Source organism: Oncorhynchus mykiss, chromosome 11 (genome assembly GCF_057628025.1).
Source record: "Oncorhynchus mykiss isolate SJ-2025 chromosome 11, ASM5762802v1, whole genome shotgun sequence".
Taxonomy (NCBI): Eukaryota; Metazoa; Chordata; class Actinopteri; order Salmoniformes; family Salmonidae; genus Oncorhynchus; species Oncorhynchus mykiss.
The window spans coordinates 11619908-11639841 of NC_143032.1; the positions used below are offsets into that span (position 1 = coordinate 11619908).

At 44.5% G+C, this 19934-nt stretch overlaps 1 protein-coding gene across 12 annotated transcripts in view; it reads left to right on the top strand.

Annotated features, from left to right (window-relative positions):
* Positions 1-19934, top strand: part of LOC110535264 (receptor-type tyrosine-protein phosphatase mu) — a 304962-nt gene that overhangs the window by 233193 nt on the left and 51835 nt on the right. For 4 of the 12 annotated variants that reach the window (XM_036934853.2, XM_036934859.2, XM_090189383.1 and 1 more), the window contains 6 exons: positions 5848-6005; positions 7935-8006; positions 8570-8596; positions 12453-12652; positions 18614-18701; positions 19828-19904. In XM_036934853.2, the coding sequence (XP_036790748.2) occupies positions 5848-6005; positions 7935-8006; positions 8570-8596; positions 12453-12652; positions 18614-18701; positions 19828-19904 (622 nt within the window). The remainder of the gene's footprint in view (positions 1-5847; positions 6006-7934; positions 8007-8569; positions 8597-12452; positions 12653-18613; positions 18702-19827; positions 19905-19934) is intronic. The other 8 variants (XM_036934855.2, XM_036934861.2, XM_090189384.1 and 5 more) reach the window with 2 other exon arrangements.

Consider the following 19934-nt stretch of genomic DNA (forward strand, 5'->3'; position numbering starts at 1 on the left):
ATGTTGTCTGGATGTTGTCTGTATGTTGTCTGGATTGTTCTATTTCTATTGTCATTAACTTTGACACCCTCTATTTAGCTCTCTTTATTCAAAACTAAGAAAGAGAATGAGAAAAAATAAACAAGTAAATGAAGTCAACAAAAACACGCAAATTGCAGAAACTTGTTTTTTTTCTAATTCTGCCAAATTAAACAAGCGTCGACACCGCCAGGGCCCTAATGTCAACCATTAAACACTAAGATTCAATTACAGAGTAGGAGTAGTACTTAATCTTTCCCAGGGTAGCCATTGTTCACATTGCACCCTGCGCTCCAAGACGGAAGGAAGCCATGCTAGAAACCGAAGCTCCCGCTCCTCCAACCCCATACTAAATCACCTATTACCCAGCAAGATGACAAGGTGCATTAAATGTCACTTTTCACGGCAAACAAATTTGGAGGAACAGTTAAAACTATTAGCTTCCTGTCGAGGGCCTCCCACTCAAATAGATGTTTGGTGGCAGCGGGGAGTCGGGCACTGCCATACGGAGCGAGCCGGCTGCGAAATCGAATCCAAGCAGATTGATTCGGCGACTGTGGCGGGAGAGCTTCATTAACTCATAGCTGTCCATTAGCCACTAGTCATTCTCTCCGGCTTTTTAGGGATCACATGCCGTCTCCGCGCTGAGCGGCTGTGTTTACCACAGTAAAGGCAGAGGGAAAGACAATTATACCCCGCCACGCTTCTCCCATCAGGCCAGGTAGAACACCATTAAGTGGAGGCTGAACACTCAAGCTGTTAACCACCTTGAGAAAATCACATTCCGCCTCACCAAACTCTAAGAATCCTCTCTGCCACGGCAAAGAAGATGGGCCATATAATAATCCAGTATTGTCCTTCCCTTCACACATTTTCCATTGTTTTCTCTCCTTTGTGTTATTGTTTTTCTTTATCTGAGACCCTTTTTATCTCGCATCTAGCCGGTGATCCATGACGCGTTTGTGCTGGAGTTTTGCCTCCAATTTAAAAGAAACCGGGCATGACTTGTCTCCCGCTCGGCAACATGAATTCACTAAATTGGCTCAATAGAGTTTCTGCGATAACCATCTCCTTCTGTAATTTCAAAAGGCTCTTCCCAGACACTTTAATTTGTTCCTTAAGTGCAAAGAGGGAAAGAGGAGAGCGCGACCACTCAGTGACAAATCTCTGCCTCCCAGGCTCGCCTCGCAATTGAGAGGAATGCAGATTTAAATGACAAGAGGCAGTAAATTCCAAAGCGGGTGTTTGCAAAGCGCTACAGTGTCTAAGATTTAAGCTCCCACAGTTAGTTATATTGCACCCTTCTTCAGAGTGGTATTACTGTCTGAAATCCCCTTGTAGTAAATCAGATTATATTAATTGCAGATATACATTTGCATTCACTTGAAATACCTGCTCGTTTAAGACACCAAACAGACCCAATATTGGCTTATCCGCTGAGTCTATTTGCATCCAATTGGATATTGTGGAATTTATTTATGTCTGCTTAATTTTCTAATAAATCTCTTGAAATTATTACAATGAATTGGATGCAGAGACTTCTCACTACTGTAGTAGAGTTAATAAATCTGATCTCTGCTGAATTAGCTCTCAAAGAGAAAGCCCAATCACTAGGGCCTGGGGAGATTTGTTCAAACACACTATGGCAAAGGAGAAATGCTCATTAACAGGGATGTAAACACGTTTTTTCAAAAAATCTGAGCAATAAGCTTTTTGTGAGTATGAAACATTTCTGTGTTTCTTTATTTCAGGTCCAACACTTTTTACATATTTTTGTTCAGCACTTACACTCTGAGACGTTGAGTTGAGAATCTCCACCATGTACAGTGCTAGTCATGTAGTCTTCACCTGTAGACAAGGTCTGTGTCATCCCACCTCGGCCTGTTCGGATGACCACTTTCCCCATGTCTGCAGTTCTGCATGTCAGAAGTGCACATCAGGCTGATGAAAGCCAGCAGGAGAAATGCTGTGGAGTACAGCCTGGAGCAGGGAGAGCAGAGCGCTAGGTTATATAGGGAAGCAGGGAGGATGCTAGGTTATATAGGGAAGCAGGGAGGATGCTAGGTTATATAGGGAAGCAGGGAGGATGCTAGGTTATATAGGGAAGCAGGGAAGATGCTAGGTTATATAAGGAAGTAGGGAGGATGCTAGGTTATATAGGGAAGCAGGGAGGATGCTAGGTTATATAGGGAAGCAGGGAGGATGCTGGGTTATATAGGGAAGCAGGGAGGATGCTAGGTTATATAGGGAAGCAGGGAGGACGCTAGGTTATATAGGGAAGCAGGGAGGATGCTAGGTTATATAGGGAAGGTGGCATCATCTCCAAGGTGGATACAGCACATGTGGGGGCAAGAGCGAGAGTTCTAGAACTTTAGATACCAAAGGATTAGAGTTCATCTACAAATTAAAAATGGACCTGCCTGTGGATATTTCTCAGAACTTTAGCTCAACCTGACAGTTGGAGAAGACCCACTTGCATTACTCATTCACAGTGTGCATCGGTAAAACCCCTCCGGTGAAATAGGGTGAAAGAGCAAAATATAGTTTCTCTTCTCTTCCATTCGTATAAATGCTGGATCGACTGACCTTGAGTGTCTAAAGAGACGGGTGGGCGGCAGAGAGGGGGGGGAGAGAGGGTGATATGACTTTCATTCATTTATGTTTAATGCTCTGACTGCAAGATGGGGTCGGGCCCCGTTTTAGACCACTTAACGCTGGGGGGGGGGGGGCTCCATTAGAGAAGGCCAACTCCTAGCTCCCCCCACCCACCCCTCGGGAGAAAGTGAACAAGAAGAGCAGTCAGATTGCATTCTAATGCATCTGGCTGCATTCAAATGGACATTGGTCACTGCAAATGGAGCCTGGAGAATATGGACACTTTGGATGGGATTCGGAAGCATTCACTACCCACCTGGAAATGAGAAATTCTCAGGTACATGTTGCCTGGGCAGTGTCCCATTTAGATTTTTGCTATTTGCTGCTGATGGTGGGTAAGGAGGCTGGGGTGTAAGGAGGCTGGGCTGTTTTCACTCAGGAGTCGTTAGTGAGGAATAGCCAGGACAGGGTTGGCATCGCTACAGTGTTTTGGTGGAAAGTTGGCTCTCGCCAGAGAATGCAGGGTCCTATGCCTGCCTCGTAGACCCCGGTATCACAGCGCCATCTCAGGGCTGGCAAAATGTCTGGCACCCCTCACTGACAGCCTTGGCTTGCAAACGGGGCATACACTACTTTCTCAGCCCCCCATAAAAGCACAGTGATCACGACACAGAGGGGGACTGATGGGCGCTTGTGGGGAGTGGCTGGCCCCTAATGAAGGCTTCACCAAGGTCTCTCTGTTACTGCCAGCTGGGCGCTTGCAAAGGCACCGTTCACACACACGCTCTTTGTCGAGCCATACAGCTGGAGCGCTGAGGAAAAGCAACATTAGTGAGAGAGAGCGCTCTGAAATGCTACGATTTGGCCTGATTAAGCTTGTAGAGGAAAAGGAGCTAAGTGGAAGATGGATCCCATTTGTAAACCCAATGTTTTTACTTTGAAAGTATGTCTTAAGTGCTATGAACTCAATGCAAGCTTTCAGTTTAAAAGGAAAGGGTGAGTCCATTGGAAAGCAGACGTTCTTATTGGTTATCTGCCTCATTGGCCTGTTTGCAGTTCTCTCCAATGAGTGTATTTAGAGTATAGAATACTAGTGGCTGATGCCATATGTATTTCTATGGATCTGCCCCACTCTCTATCACACGGGTTTCAGCCTTCTGAAACTACACCACTGTTTCCTAAGATGACAAACCCTTTGTTAACCTCCCTTGGCCCCTGTGTTGCTCCTGCCGAAAACACAGCAGCCCCCTTTCTGTGACAACTACATTTAACGTCTACTCTACAGTCTCCCCCTGCAATGGAGGACAAGCCATATCTGAACTGGACTGGGGAGACTTTAAGTATCCAATCTGCTTTAAAGTATTGTCTGTCTGTCTGTGCGTGGGGCTGTTGTCCTAGCCACTGACATGGGGCCCCAGGAGACTATATTAGCAGGGAGTGGGCCAGCAGGTACTGTATTTAAGGGTGTCCTTGTTTCCTATAATCTCCCTCAGTTGGCCAACCTAATGCCCTGCCCTAAGAGTCAGGATCTGGCCCAACCTAACACCCTGCCCTAAGAGTCAGGATCTGGCCCAACCTAACGCCCTGCCCTAAGAGTCAGGATCTGGCCCAACCTAACGCCCTGCCCTAAGAGTCAGGATCTGGCCCAACCTAACGCCCTGCCCTAAGAGTCAGGATCTGGCCCAACCTAACGCCCTGCCCTAAGAGTCAGGATCTGGCCCAACCTAACGCCCTGCCCTAAGAGTCAGGATCTGGCCCAACCTAACGCCCTGCCCTAAGAGTCAGGATCTGGCCCAACCTAACGCCCTGCCCTAAGAGTCAGGATCTGGCCCAACCTAACGCCCTGCCCAAAGAGTCAGGATCTGGCCCAACCTAACGCCCTGCCCTAAGAGTCAGGATCTGGCCCAACCTAACGCCCTGCCCTAAGAGTCAGGATCTGGCCCAACCTAACGCCCTGCCCTAAGAGTCAGGATCTGGCCCAACCTAACGCCCTGCCCTAAGAGTCAGGATCTGGCCCAACCTAACGCCCTGCCCTAAGAGTCAGGATCTGGCCCAACCTAACGCCCTGCCCTAAGAGTCAGGATCTGGCCCAACCTAACGCCCTGCCCGAAGAGTCAGGAGATGGCCCAACCTAACGCCCTGCCCTAAGAGTCAGGATCTACGCCTGTGTTTACATGACACTGGGGGATATGGCATCAAAATATACTGTGTAGCCTCTGGGTTGAATGAGGAGAAAGGTAGCTAGTTTGTCGCACTGTTTGGATGCAGACTAGATTTCTTCTCCGCTGTCCATCTCCACTTCATGAGGAGACATGAATTGCGAGCCACAGCAAGACCTGATGTGATGTAAGAGAACAACCACAGCAGACCTGGGTTCAAATCGCAGGCTCAATGAAATCCATAATAATATTTGAAATAAAACAAATCTTAGTTGGAGCCAGGTATGAACCAGATTATGTCAATATGAGGCTTGATATAAAACGAATCTTAGTTGGAGCCAGGTATGAACCAGATTATGTCAATATGAGGCTTGATATAAAACGAATCTTAGTTGGAGCCAGGTATGAACCAGATTATGTCAATATGAGGCTTGATATAAAACGAATCTTAGTTGGAGCCAGGTATGAACCAGATTATGTCAATATGAGGCTTGATATAAAACAAATCTTAGTTGGAGCCAGGTATGAACCAGATTATGTCAATATGAGGCTTGATATAAAACGAATCTTAGTTGGAGCCAGGTATGAACCAGATTATGTCAATATGAGGCTTGATATAAAACGAATCTTAGTTGGAGCCAGGTATGAACCAGATTATGTCAATATGAGGCTTGATATAAAACGAATCTTAGTTGGAGCCAGGTATGAACCAGATTATGTCAATATGAGGCTTGATATAAAACGAATCTTAGTTGGAGCCAGGTATGAACCAGATTATGTCAATATGAGGCTTGATATAAAACAAATCTTAGTTGGAGCCAGGTATGAACCAGATTATGTCAATATGAGGCTTGATATAAAACGAATCTTAGTTGGAGCCAGGTATGAACCAGATTATGTCAATATGAGGCTTGATATAAAACGAATCTTAGTTGGAGCCAGGTATGAACCAGATTATGTCAATATGAGGCTTGATTATGATACTTATTTAGCGTATTGCTTACTGTATCACTAGCTTTTCAGTGTTTTCCCCTGTGACCCTTTCTTCTTTCTATTGTGATTGGTATGAAACCAGGAAACTGGCCAAGAAGCGCAAGGAGACCCTGAGCAGCACGCGACAGGAGATGACGGTGATGGTGAACTCCATGGACAAGAGCTACACGGAGCAGGGCACCAACTGTGATGAGGCCATCTCCTTCATGGACACCCACAGCCACACACTCAACGGGAGAAGTGAGTGTCTAACACCAGTGCATTGTGGGTTGGCGGCGGGGAGTATGGAAGGCTTTTCACACTGAGCTGAACCCAGCCAAACCAAGCTGTACATAGCTGGCCTGGTTACACATTCACAATAGCCACTGGAACCGTAGTGGAAAGGACAATGTGAAAAGAAAAACATTTTTGGTTTAGGTGGGCACAGTAGTGTGAAAAGGCTATAGGTAACATAGATTAACACTGGTACATTAGAGCAATTTCTTTAAATTCTAAACAAATTCTGTTTTATCAATGATCAAGTCATGTGAAAGGCTCTTGCAAAACCCTCGATACCCAAGCAGGTTAGAAATGTCTTCAGTTTTGTTTACTTATTAGGCAGCTCGACTATAATTTGCCGATACAGCATCTAAATAAGGACTTATCGTCTCAGTTCTTCCTCCCTTCATTTTCCCAAGCTGTCAATGCCTTAATCTTTGTTTTTGATCCTGTGCCTATTTCAAACCCTTCTTACCTCTTACTAGCCTTTTATTTCCTTCTATGGGTATCCCATGTTGACACATGAGGGGGGTAGATCAACGTTTTTTAAAAATAAGATTAATTTAGAAGATGCTCTTATCCAGAGCGATTTACAGGATTGATTAGGGTTAAGTGCATTGCACAAGAGCACGTCGATAGATCTTTCACCTAGTCGGTTTGGAGATTCGAATCAACAAGCTGTCTGTTACTGGCCCAACGCTCTTAACCGCTAGGCTACCTGCTTCCCTATATCTTCCCCATCTGTCATGCTTCCACCCCCTCTGGCCTTCCTCCTCACCCCAGGGACAGCTGACCCTGGCTGAGGTACAATCCCCTAATTCCCCCCCCCACCAACGGTGGTCCCCAGGCCCAAACATTAGTCAGTCTCTATTGCTCGGCATGCTGAGTCAGCGGCTCTCATCACCATCTGATTTCCCCCTTGTACCCCCCCCCCCCCCCCCCCGGTTCCAAATGCCCTTATCCCTCACAACTATATGACAATAAGACTTCATTATGAGGATCTCCATAATCATATTCTCTATATTTCTTAGACCTTCTTATATCTCTGTTACTGGAGAGTAAATAAGCTACAACCATGATGTTTTCTGTCTTTCAACTCTGAAGGCTAAGAGGTGCCAGGGTCACTAGGCATTTTTTCTTTCTCTCCTTACCGCCACGCGCGCCTCACCTGTCTGTCAAAAGCAGAAAGGGGACAGGAGCGAGAACGAGTCTTGGATCGTTTGGCGCTCATTTAATATTGCAAGAGGGGAGTGTCATTTCAGCCTGACAGGGCCGGCTGACGTGTCGCCGGGCAGATTGGAGTGACCTGGGAAACACTGGGGATAAATAAATAAACATGCTCTCATTGGACGACAGAGCCATTCAGCCGTGACCTTATCCCGCTGTCTATCGCAATATCCTTGACTAACAGCAGGGTCACTGGAGGCAACTTATGTCAGAATGCCTGATGGAGACCGACAAACACAGCAACGGATCGCTCAGTGTACTGTGCCGGCTTTACCAACAAACCGACTGAACTTTATTGATTTGGCTGAATATGTTGTATGAACACAGCCCGTTGTTGTTACTTATTCAAAAATACAGTCATTAAAAAGCATTGGCGTATTTGTATCCATATGCGTAGCCAGAACAGTGAATAGTGAAATGTCTTAGTTTCTTGACATTATTCCACTTGTTAAATTGACTCTGTCAGGGGACATGCAAAAGCTACAAGCCTTTCCTAATGGCTTCAACACACACTTCCTCCTTGATTCTGTTTTTATTTGAGACAACCTTTTATTCAGACAGATCTGAGTCTGGAAGCCAAATTGTTTGATTCCTACAGATGGTCTAGAAATATACTATTTATTCTTCCACTGAAGTTTCTTGACCATTGTGTTACTGCCTGCTCTCTCTCTCTCTCGCTAAAAGCTGCCTCTCCCTCGACATTCACCATGAAGACTAACTCCATCAGCACGTCCGTACCCACCTCCTACTACCCAGGTAAACTACCTCACCTTTTAACTCTTAACTCCTTCTGCTTCTACTACTGTCTAAAACTGCTGGTGACCTCTTATGACCCCTTGAACTTTGACCTCTTTAACAAATGGCCAATCCCGATCTAGGTGCCTGTGTCTTTGTTTGATAAACGGTTTGCTTGATCTAATGGTGGCCTGCCAAAACAATGTAATGATGCATGTTCTCTTTTTGCCTGCAGTTTTAATTGCTCTATAGCGGTTGCACTTCAGCATACTATTTGGGACAACCATTTTGAGCCAAATTGGTAGATTGATTTGAATTGATCTGTATGTATATTCTATTCGATGGATAATGCTGGACATGATCTACATTTAACTGAGTTATAACCCCTTATAATGTTAAAAATGAACTATTGATGCTGTTCTTCCATTGGAGGTTTTCTTTGCCTCTTGAGGATAACAAACTGTAACTGCTCTGCTCTAATATTGCTGTCTTACCTGGAGTGGGGAGTGTGTCACCTTATTCACTGCTATATTGTCTCTTCTTTGTTAACACCCTGCTCTGCACTGGTTTTGGGTTGTGGGCAGATCCCTTTGTGCCAACCGCCATCTTGGGTGAGAAAACATTCTTCATTTTTTTCTCCCTACAATACATGCCTTATGCTTATAGACCAACTGAAACAGACAACTCCAAAATAGACTAGGTGCTGTGCATTTGAGGGAAGCAGAGAGAGAGAGAGAGCGAGGGAGAGAGATGGAGATAGTGATTTGGATTGGTTTGTTTCCTGATAATGGCTTTCACACATCCATACCTGCCTGCTTTTGTTTCTTTGTCAGACCAGAAGGGTTTGTTTCTTTCTAATCAAGCTGAGGTTGGCTAATTCACTCCATCCCATCCGCATTCCGTGTCGTGCGTGTGACGTCACGTATGTCTATGACCTCTCATATGCATGGCCAGACAATGTGGACTGGATGAGGGGGAGTGGCACAGCAAACCCCCCCAAAAAATAATATCCATACAAACAGACAAAGTAGTTCCCATCGCCATAGCGATGAACATGTAAAGTAGCAAACATTGGAGATCTCTAGGGCAAAGTTAAGGAATGACACATTTGTGTCATTTTGTCAATGTCACTACTGCTTAACCTACCCTAATAAACTCCTTCAGTACAACTGTCAGTTTCAACCCCTTTCATAGAGAGAAAAGTTTCAATATCTTTGTCTTGGTAGGAAGTTTGTACAATAGACAGCCAGGTACAATAGACAACATACAGTGCATTTGGAAAGTATTCAGACCCCTTGACTTTTCCAACATTTTATTACTTTACGCCTTATCCTAAAATGGATTAAATGTTTTTCTGCATCAATCTACACACAATAACCCATAATGTCAAAGCAAAAACAGGTTTTTAGAAAATGTTGCTAATTTATAAAAAATATAAAAAAGAAGTACCTTATTTACATAAGTATTCAGACCCTTTGCTTTGAGACTCAGGTACATCCTGATTCCATTGATCATCCTTGAGATGTTTCTACAACTTGATTGGAGTCCACCTGTGGTAAATTCAATTGATTGACCATGATTTGTAAAGGCACACACATGTCTATATAAGAGCAAAAATCAAGCCATGAGGTCGAAGGAATTGTCCGCAGAGCTCCGAGACAGGATTGTGTCGAGGCACAGATCTGGGGAAGCGTACCAAAACATTTATTCAGCTTTAAAGGTCCCCAAGAACGCAGTGGCCTCCATCATTCTTAAATGGAATAAGTTTGGAACCACCAAGACTCTTGCGAGTGCTGTCCGCCCGGCCGAGCTGAGCAATCGGAGGAGAAAGGGCCTTGGTCAGGAAGATGACCAAGAACCCGATGGTCACTCTGTCAGAGCTCCAGAGTTCCTCTGTAGAGATGTGAGAACCTTCCAGAAGGACTCCCATCTCTGCAGTACTCCGCCAATCAGGCCTTTATGGTGAAGTGGCCAGACAGAAGCCACTCCTCAGTAAAAGGCACATGACAACCTGCTTGGAGTTAGCCAAAACGCACCTCTGACTATGAGGAACAAGATTCTCTGGTCTGATGAAACCAAGATTGATCTCTTTTGCCTGACTGCCAAGAGTCACGTCTGGAGAAAACCTTGCGCCATCCCTACGGTGAAGCATGGTGGTGGCAGCATCAGCAGCGGGGACTGGGAGACTAGTCAGGATCGAGGCAAAGATTAAGGGAGCCAAGTACAGAGAGATCCTTGATGAAAACCTGCTCCAGAGCTCTCTGGACCTAAGTCTGGGGCAAGGTTTTCCTTCCATTAGGACAACGACACTAAGCACACAGCCAAGACAACGCAGGAATGGCTTCGGGACAAGTCTCTGAATGTCCCTGAGTGGCCCAGCCAGAGCCCGGACTTGAACCCGATCGAACATCTCTGGAGAGACCGGAAAATAGCTGTGCAGTTACGCTCCCCATCGAACCTCATAGAGCTTGAGAGGATCTGCAGAGAAGAATGGGAGAAACTTCCGGAATACAGGTGTGCCAAGCTTGTAGCGTCATACCCAAGAAGACTCTAGGCTGTAATCGCTGCCAAAGTACTGAGTAAAGGGTCTAAATACTTATGTAAATGTGATATTTCAGATGTATATAAAAAAGTGTTGCTTTGTTATTATGTAGATTGATGAGATAAAAACCCAATTGAATCAATTTTAGAATAAGGCTGTAATGTAACAAAATGTGCAAAAAGGGGTCTGAATACTTTCCCAATTCACTTTACAAACACCAGATATAGATATTTGACAGACACATATTAACATACCAGATAATGTACACACTTTAGGCTAGTAGAGATACAGAACACAACAGTGTCTCAAGGAAGAATGGCGTTAGTGATTTTCTAGACGTTTCCTCGGACAAGGGCCCCAGTGTTCACTTTCACCGTTTACACCACCACAGAGGGTTAGCTGGTGGTTCCACTTGTTTTGTAGAGAGGTTTTCAAACGTTATCTGGACTAGTTTTTTACTTGTTAAACTGTTTTGGCTAATGTCAAATTAATATTTTATTCATTCAGAAAACAAAATGTCTTTATCATGTCTTTGTCAGCATTGATTACATTTGAAATGGTCAGTTCTAGGTGATTCCAACCAAATTAACACAACCCTAACTAAAGCATCCCAGATCTAGCTTTCTGTGAGGTGTCCAATTGAACTGAATAGTTGGTTGGGACTGGACTCCCGGAGAGGCAAAAACATGTTGGTGCCTAGAAACAGCTAGAGAAAATTAAAACTGTGCAGGTGCTCATGCCTAAACGTCATATTGTTGCTTATACCCTGTTTCCTTTCTCTTCTTTTCTTCTTCACATTTAACCTGTTATGTCCTCTAATAAAGTGCCCATTAATGGTAAGTTGCCAGTCTGCCCTGTTTTCTCTGGGGTGAGGAAGTGTGTGTGTGTGTGTGTGCGTGCGTCATGCTATGGAAAGGCGCTTGCCTTCCCTTGGGGCCTGCTCTCCCATCTTGTGTTGCTACGCATGCACTTGTGTTAGGGCATCTCACGCCCCCCCCCTTCCCCCTGTGAAGCCATTACCTAGCATGGGGATTTGACTCCACCCGTGGACAGTGTTGCCTCATGCATATGTGGACTATATGACGTCCCACCCACACTCCACAACCCCTACCCCCACTTTGTTTAAACGGGGGTCTCACGCCTCTGACACTTATTTATTTTTTTACGGTTTCCCATAAGACATAGTTACCGAACAGAGTACCCACTTCATTTGATCGTGCACCCACGTCATCCACCCACCGCCGCCATTCCATCATCAACTTCATTTTGCCATTGGTCGATTTTGTGGATATGAAGTTTGTATTGAGAAGTTAGCAATAAGCTTGCGCTGTGAGAAGTTAGCCACAAGCTAGCGCTGTGAGAAGTTAGCCACAAGCTAGCGCTGTGACAAGCTAGCGCTGTGAGAAGTTAGCCACAAGCTAGCGCTGTGAGAAGTTAGCCACAAGCTAGCGCTGTGAGAAGTTAGCCACAAGCTAGCGCTGTGACAAGCTAGCGCTGTGAGAAGTTAGCCACAAGCTAGCGCTGTGAGAAGTTAGCCACAAGCTAGCGCTGTGAGAAGTTAGCCACAAGCTAGCGCTGTGAGAAGTGAGGGTTATTCTAGCGGCAATAGAAATAAAACTCTTTTCCCTCATTGTATAATGTAAAAAGATTTATTTTACACCATGTTATCTGTTAAGATACGAGCTCCATTTTGTGTTCACCAAGTTTCAAAACACTGTAACTAGTTAAGCACAACGTAGTTTATAAGTAACTCCTGTTCATTTCATGTTTTCTCATTGAATAACTATACTGTGACCCTGTGTTCATCCATTATAATGTCAAGAGTGTTTCCTATTCTATGTCCGTACGGGGTTGTGGGGCACTCCAGTCCTGACCAGTGTATATGTATTTGTGCGTGACCTCGTCACTCCTCTCTGGGTTTCTAGATGAGAACCACACCATGACCAGTGACACCAGTAGTCTGGTCCAGTCCCACAGCCACTCCTATAAGAAGAAGAGGGAGGTGGCAGATGTGCCCCCCTACCAGACGGGTCAGCTCCACCCGGCCATCCGCGTGGCAGACCTGCTCCAGCACATTACCCAGATGAAGTGTGCTGAGGGCTACGGCTTCAAGGAGGAGTACGAGGTGAGAGCCCCAACTGCCTGCAAAATGTAGGGTCCCACCCTCCTCAATCACATGGCAAATCCTCACACACACACACGTCCTCACATGTCAAAATGCCCCCTCATATTAAAATGTCCTCACACGCACCCACTAATGTCCTCCCATATCACTTCCCCAGTCTGTCTGTCTTTGTCCCTGGTTGTCTTTCTTTCTGTCGTTGTCCTGTTTCTTGCTGTATTCCTTGTATTCGTTCTTGTTTATTTGCACCGTACTCTTTTTATTTTGTTTAGATTGTTTGTTAGATGATTTTGTCACGTTTTATCTCTGCAAATGAACTTCTCACTAGCTATTATTGCACACAAAAAATGCACCGGGTTTTGTGTCCACACACTCGTTCCGTTCCAATGTTTGTCACCACTTTAATTCCTCTCACATAGTGTTTGGTCTCCTGCAGTTTGTTGACTGCACGCCACACTGCTTAGACCTTACTGCCCCATCGACGGCATCCACTTGGCTCCCTAACAATGCTAAACAACCGTCTTGGTGAAAAAAACGTGCCTTCTGACTCTTAAAAATCCTACAGCACACACATCCGCTAATGGGGACTGAGGGACTTTCCCAGGCTGAGACTGTGTTAATGGCTCAGACCATTGTGAGTTGCCAGCTCTGCCTAGAGTCTGTTTATGTGAATTATATGGGAACAGCGCTTTTCTCCAGAAGCTTATGACAAAGCTAACGACTGTCACAGCAGTGCCTTATTTCCTCGCCCTTACATAGTGTGTGTGTGCTTGAATACAATTGTTTGTGTGTGTGTGTGTGTGTGTGTGTGTGTGTGTGTGTGTGTGTGTGTGTGTGTACATACTGTATATACAAGCTACCCCTCTCACCTTCCAACCCATTACAAGGGATTTTTTACCTTTTCTACGGAGGGTATTTGCCAGTGGTGTAAATATACTTTAAAGTACTACTTAAGTCGTTTTTGCGGGTATCTTTACTTTATTTTACTGTTTATATTTTTGACTACTTTTACTTCTCTAGATTCCTAATGACAATAATGTACTTTTTACTCCATTCATTTTCCCTGATCCTTAAAATAACTCGTTAGATTTTGAATGCTTAGCAGGACTGAAAAATGGTGCATGAATCATGCACTTATCAAGGGAACATCCCTGGTCATCCCTACTGCCTCTGATCTGGCGGACTCACTAAACACATGCTACATTTGTAAATGATGTGTGCCTCAGGCTATCTGTAAAAAAAATAAAATGGTGCCGTCTAGTTTGCTTAATATACGGAATTTTAAATGATTTATACTTTTACTTTTGATACGTAAGTATATTTTAGCAATTGCATTTATTTTGATACCTAAGTACATTTAAAACCCAAATACAATCAAGTATTATTATAATTTTACTGGGTGACTTTCACTTTTACTTGAGTCATTTTCTATTAAGGTATCTTTACTTTAGGTACAATTAGGTACTTTTTCCACCACTGGTATTTACCTGAAATAAACTATCCACCAGTCCCCCTCCCATCTTATACTTTCCTTTGCTATACCCACTATTTACACATTAAACAACACAGGAATCAGATCAATAATTCAATCTCCCATGCCCTGGGCTGGCCCTGTGGTTTGGGACTTCCCTGAGGGCTCAATTCATTATGGATATAGATTGATGATTTTTAGGGCTTAGGTAGGCTGCTAGTGTAATAATACAGTATTTGCCAGTCATAAACATACAGAGTGCAGAATAATTGATGCCCCCCCCCTCCTCCATCTGAAAGTGCTTCTCTTCACTTCTCTTCACTGCTTTTCTATAGTTTTCAACCTTTCTATTTGTAATACCGCTACAAGTTAGAGACGGCGAATCATTGTAGTGTCCCCCCCCCCCCCCGTTTTGTTCCCTGTTTTCTGCTACCACTGTCTCTTCTCATGTTCTCTCTAAACACAATGAGCCGAGCACTAAACTGATGAATTCTAATCTCTCCCCCCCCGATTCCATGCTTCTTGTTATTCCATAACGTTATCTATGGAAAAGATAAACGAGGTAAGCAAGTCCCCTTTTTGGTTTGATTGTAAACTATGTTTTTAGATTGTAGCTTTGTCACAGAAACCCTAGATGCAGCGATCTCACAACCTACACCTCCTGATAATGATTAGAATTCTCTCTACGATACCTGCTGTTGGTTGTCTGTGTCCAAAAATATGCATTTAACAAACCGCAATATACAACAACAACAAAATGTGTCGTCTGAGATTTAATCCCCCTGGTCAATGAGAATCAAAGAGTGGCTTTAGTTGACACTACAGTACAGAGCAGAGGTCCTGACTAATGGAAGTGTTTGTAGACAAAACACACTCCCCATTCATCCCAGACACACAGTAAATGATTCTCCTATAGTTCAGGCCTGTCTGCTTCAAAGGAAAAAAACATATTTGGTTTGTGTTGATGATAATGCAGTCAGACGCCATTTGAATTCTTAAGTCATGAAAGACTTGCTCTCTTGGTATGATATCTTACACCCAAAAAATAACCAACAAGAAAGACTGGCAGAATCTGATCATACTTACCCTGAACAAAAATATAAACGCAACATGCAACAATTTCAGAGTTACAGTTCATATGAGGAAATCAGTCAATGTAAATGAATGCATTAGGGCCTAATCTACGGATTTCAGATGACTGGGAATACCGACATGCATCTGTTGGTCACAGCTACCTTTAAAAATGGCACGACAATGGGCCTCAGGATCTCGTCACGGTATCTCTGTGCATTCAAATTGCCATTGATAAAGTGCAATTGTGTTCATTGTCCGTTTCTTATACTTGCTCATACCATAACCCCACCGCCACCATGGGGCACTCTGTTCACAACGTTGACTTCAGCAAACCGCTCGCCCACACTCGCCAAACACGCTGTCTGCCATCTGCCCGGTACAGTTGAAACAGGGATTCATCCAGGAAGAGCTCACTTCTCCAGCTTGCCAGTGGCCATCGAAGGTGAGCGAGCATTTGCCCACTGAAGTTGGTTACGATGCCGAACTGCAGTCAGGTCAAAACCCTGGTGAGGACGACGAGCACACAGATGAGCTTCCCTGAGATGGTTTCTGTCAGTTTGTGCAGAAATTCTTTGGTTGTGTAAACCCACAGTTTCATTAACTTTCCGGGTGGCTGGTAGAACGATCCTGCAGGTAAAGAAACCGGATGTGGAGGTCCTGGGCTGGCGTGGTTACACGTGGTCTGCGGTTGTGAGGCTGGTTTGGACGCCATATTCTCTAAAACTACTTTGGAGGTGGCTTATTACATTCTCTGGCAACCGCTCTGATGGACATTCCTGCAGTCAACTGCACGCTGCCTCAAAACTTGAGACATCTGTGTAATGACCATGCTGTTTAATCAGCTTCTTGATATGCCACACTTGTCAGGTGGATGGATTATCTTGGCAAAGGAGAAATTCTGATTTACAGGGATGTAAACAAATTTGTAAACAACCTTTGTTTGGATTTGGTCTCGTGAGAGTCGACCATAGATCTCATCTCAGTAGCTCTACTTCCATGAAAATCATCTGTTTAAGGCTTTGAAAATGTTTTTTTTTGTTTTGGAGGGGGGGGGGGGGGGTGGATATGCAGGGCTTTGAATTCATTACTGGCTTTCCACCATCCACCAATCACGTTAAGGGTTACTGGCGGGTGGTGGGAAAACCTGGCCAATGGTAGATTAGTATGATAGTGCCAAGGGGGATAGATGGAGCCTGGAGCTACCTCCTAGCCATTTGACTTGTAATTCCCCCACAGTTTGCTGCTATGTTAGTAATACAATATTATGTTTTATATTTTGCTAGACCTTTTTTTATTAATATCCAACTTTTGGGTGATTTAATAGGCTCAGAAAAGCATGTTGCAAACTCTAACATGTCTTAAATAAATGTTGTATTACCCAATTTAGTATTTTCCCTCGAGCCGCACATTTCGTAGAAGTCTTGCAAACACAAGAGACATTGTTGCCAAATCTATTATTTTTCAAAGCTGGCAGTCAAATATTACACCTGAACTAGAAAAAATTCTGAAGTAACACAATGAATAGTTGAACACCTGCCAGTGTTGGTGCACTTCACATCACATAATATTTTTGTTGTGTTATCTATATCTTCCCAAACTATTTTGACAGATTCCAGATTTTTTATAGTAATCTTTTTCTCATTGACACCGCTCACCTCTGGAGGAAGGAAAAGGGAGAGAGAGTCTCTCTCTCTATCAATGCTCTCCTCCCCAGGTTCTCTCGCTCGTCAGGGCAGCTCCTTGTCACGTCTTGCACATGAAAAGATAGCTCTCTTGAAAGACACACGGCAGCAATGAATAACAAACCAGCACCACTTTGAAACTCTAAACCTAGAGAGGGAGATGGAGGGAGGAGACTAAGCATCTTGCATTATTGTCAACATGTGTTAAACTGTGTTTAATGCCTCTTTACTGCAGCTAGTTCTGAGACATTCAGAGAGAGAGAGAAAGTGATCTGCATTAAACTACGGCCTTCTCTTCAAAGTGTCCCTTGCGGTTAACAAGACCTGTAAGGCCATGTTTTTCCAACACCCAACCGTGCTTGGTAAAGGTCAGGTGATAAGGCTGGTCTTTTAAGCTCATCTCAAGGTGACGTCGAAATGTGTACTCAAAGGATTGTTTGCATATTAATGCCGGAGACCGTCGACACCAAAGACGTCTTCAGGAAAATACACATTTTATTCCGTCCTTTCTGATTACTCCTTCATTCTCATTTAGTCAAATGGCTGTGTGATATCCATTGATAACTGTTAATAAATGCCATATTGTCACACCTTAGGCATCCCAGTCACCACCTTTCAGAAAATACCAAAAGTTCACCATCATTTGATTTGGAGTGGTGGTGCCTTTTCCTTCATTGTGTATGCCGTGGGGTGGGAGGGGGCAGTGTGAAGAGGCCTTCATTGTGTATGCCGTGGGGTGGGAGGGGGCAGTGTGAAGAGCCGGTCATTGTGTATGCCGTGGGGTGGGAGGGGGCAGTGTGAAGAGGCTCCGGTGTGAAGAGGCTCCTCGTCATGGGGACTGAGCTGTTACCATTATCCACTCAGAGGATTGATCAAGGCTTCTTGTTCTCGGAACGAGTTCCGTGTCATATCATTGAGGGGAAGAAGCGCGCGGGGGGGGGGGGGGGGGGGGTAGTAGGATTTACAGGTAAAAAATAAGTTCCACTGCAAGCAATCAAATCTAATCAGATGAATTGTCTGATGGGACTACGAGAGAGTGAGCGCTATTGGAAAGAGCGTGGGATGGGTATGGCTAAATAACAACACCTCGTTATGATCCGTTTATACGTCCTGACACTCTTTGGAGACGTGATTTTGGGGGGAAGTGGATGAGACATTAACTTACATTAACTTAAAGCAGTAGCCCCTAGCCTGGGTAAAGAGCCAATAATCAACAGCACCACTCCTGCAATGACATTTATTTTCATAATTAGTCCTAATTGGGTGTTCCGGTGCAAGATCAGAATTCCCAAAAACTCATACTATTAATAAATCATGAGGTGCTGTGCTCGAGCAGAGTTTTTTGATCAGGCGGGTGTGTGTGTTCATTTTCTGGTATGTTTCGGGGACTAGTCTTTCAGAGAGTATGTGGGTACAGTTTGTAAGGAGGACTGGTGTTCTACCTCGGTGAGGTTAGGGAGATTCTGATTGGCTTCAGTGGTGGCCTAATGGGCACCTTCTCTGACATTGCTCCCAGAAGGCCGTTCTCCTGCTTCCTCTCATCTTTAATAATGATGAAGATATATCTCTGTTTTGACTGGAAAGGATCCACGACTGAGCTGTGCTGTCCATTTAAAGAGCTGACCTCCTAACCCTTAGGACCTTTCATGTCCTCCTGTTTAACACTTTCTCTCTCTGTTCCCCCCTCTCTCTCTCTCTCTCTTCTGTTTCTCTCTCTTTCTTTCCTTCCACCCGCAGAGCTTCTTTGAAGGACAGTCTGCACCATGGGACTCTGCCAAGAAAGACGAGAACAGGATGAAGAACCGATACGGAAACATTATTGCATGTGGGTACAAACAATTCTTCCTTTTTTGTCTCGTCAGTCAAATCCCTCAGTTGGATATGAATTCTCGGTGTGGGCCTATTTGTGAACATTATTGTGAAAAATGTCAAGGCTGTATTGTTTGTCCTTTTAGAGCAGCGTATAGTTAGGAACATATGAAATGGTTCTACTGAATGTTAACTATAAGAACTGCGATCGTTCTCTTCCTGAAAATGTCATCCTTAAGCTGTGATTGTCACGACAACTGACATCCTATCAGACATACACACACAGGCAGTACTAATTGCCTTTGCAATTATGAAAATGAGCCCTGACTTGGGAACAATTTCAGTTCTGGGCTTGAGACATTGCCGAGGGTGTCACACACACACCACCCTCACAGCTATACCAGTCCCCCAACGAGGAGACCGCCCCTGTCATTTCCACGGCAATAAGATTCCGGACACTTCCTGTCTCTGCAAATGAGCAACCGACCAATCACAGTTCTCCACCCGGCGCGGCGGCCAATTAGCTGCAGGGCATGTTGGATGGACTGCCAGTTTTCTGCCGGCTGTAATAATTAAAGTGAATAAATCATTCAGAGTGAGTTAGCGTCTCCTCTGTGAAATGGGAGAGAAAGAGAGAACAGAGGAGATCTCTCCTATTAGTCAAATTGAATTATTTTGACTAATGGATAGACACTTGTTTCACAACAGAGCGCTGTCGTGGTGATTTTGATTAAGTAGAGGCACACTTCACTATGGTTGATTTACCAAAGCTTATTCTCTGCAACTATCTGGTGATTTGGACTCACTGGGTCCAGATCATTCTCTTTGAATCCCAAAACTAAAGAAGAACTGAAACTGAACAGTGCTAGCGTAGTTCACTTCCACACCACCGTTGACTTGTACCCTAATGAATAGGGACTTCAACTTATTAAACCAGGAAAAGGCTTCCTTCTATAGGGCATATGTCAGAGAAAAACACAGTGACCTGGTAGTTGTACCTGCAGGAGTTGATGACCTTAAACTTCATAGTCCCTATCCTCCACAGGGATGGCCTACCAGTGTTTTCCTCTCCGTCTCGTTCGTATGACTAATGGGGCCCTTGTTTCTCTCTCTCTCTCTCTCTCTGTCCTGTCTTCCTCCAGATGATCACTCCCGTGTCCGGCTGCAGGCTATCGAGGGAGAGCAGAGCTCTGACTACATTAATGCAAATTACGTGGATGTAAGTACAACACCAGCCGGGGTTAGACAG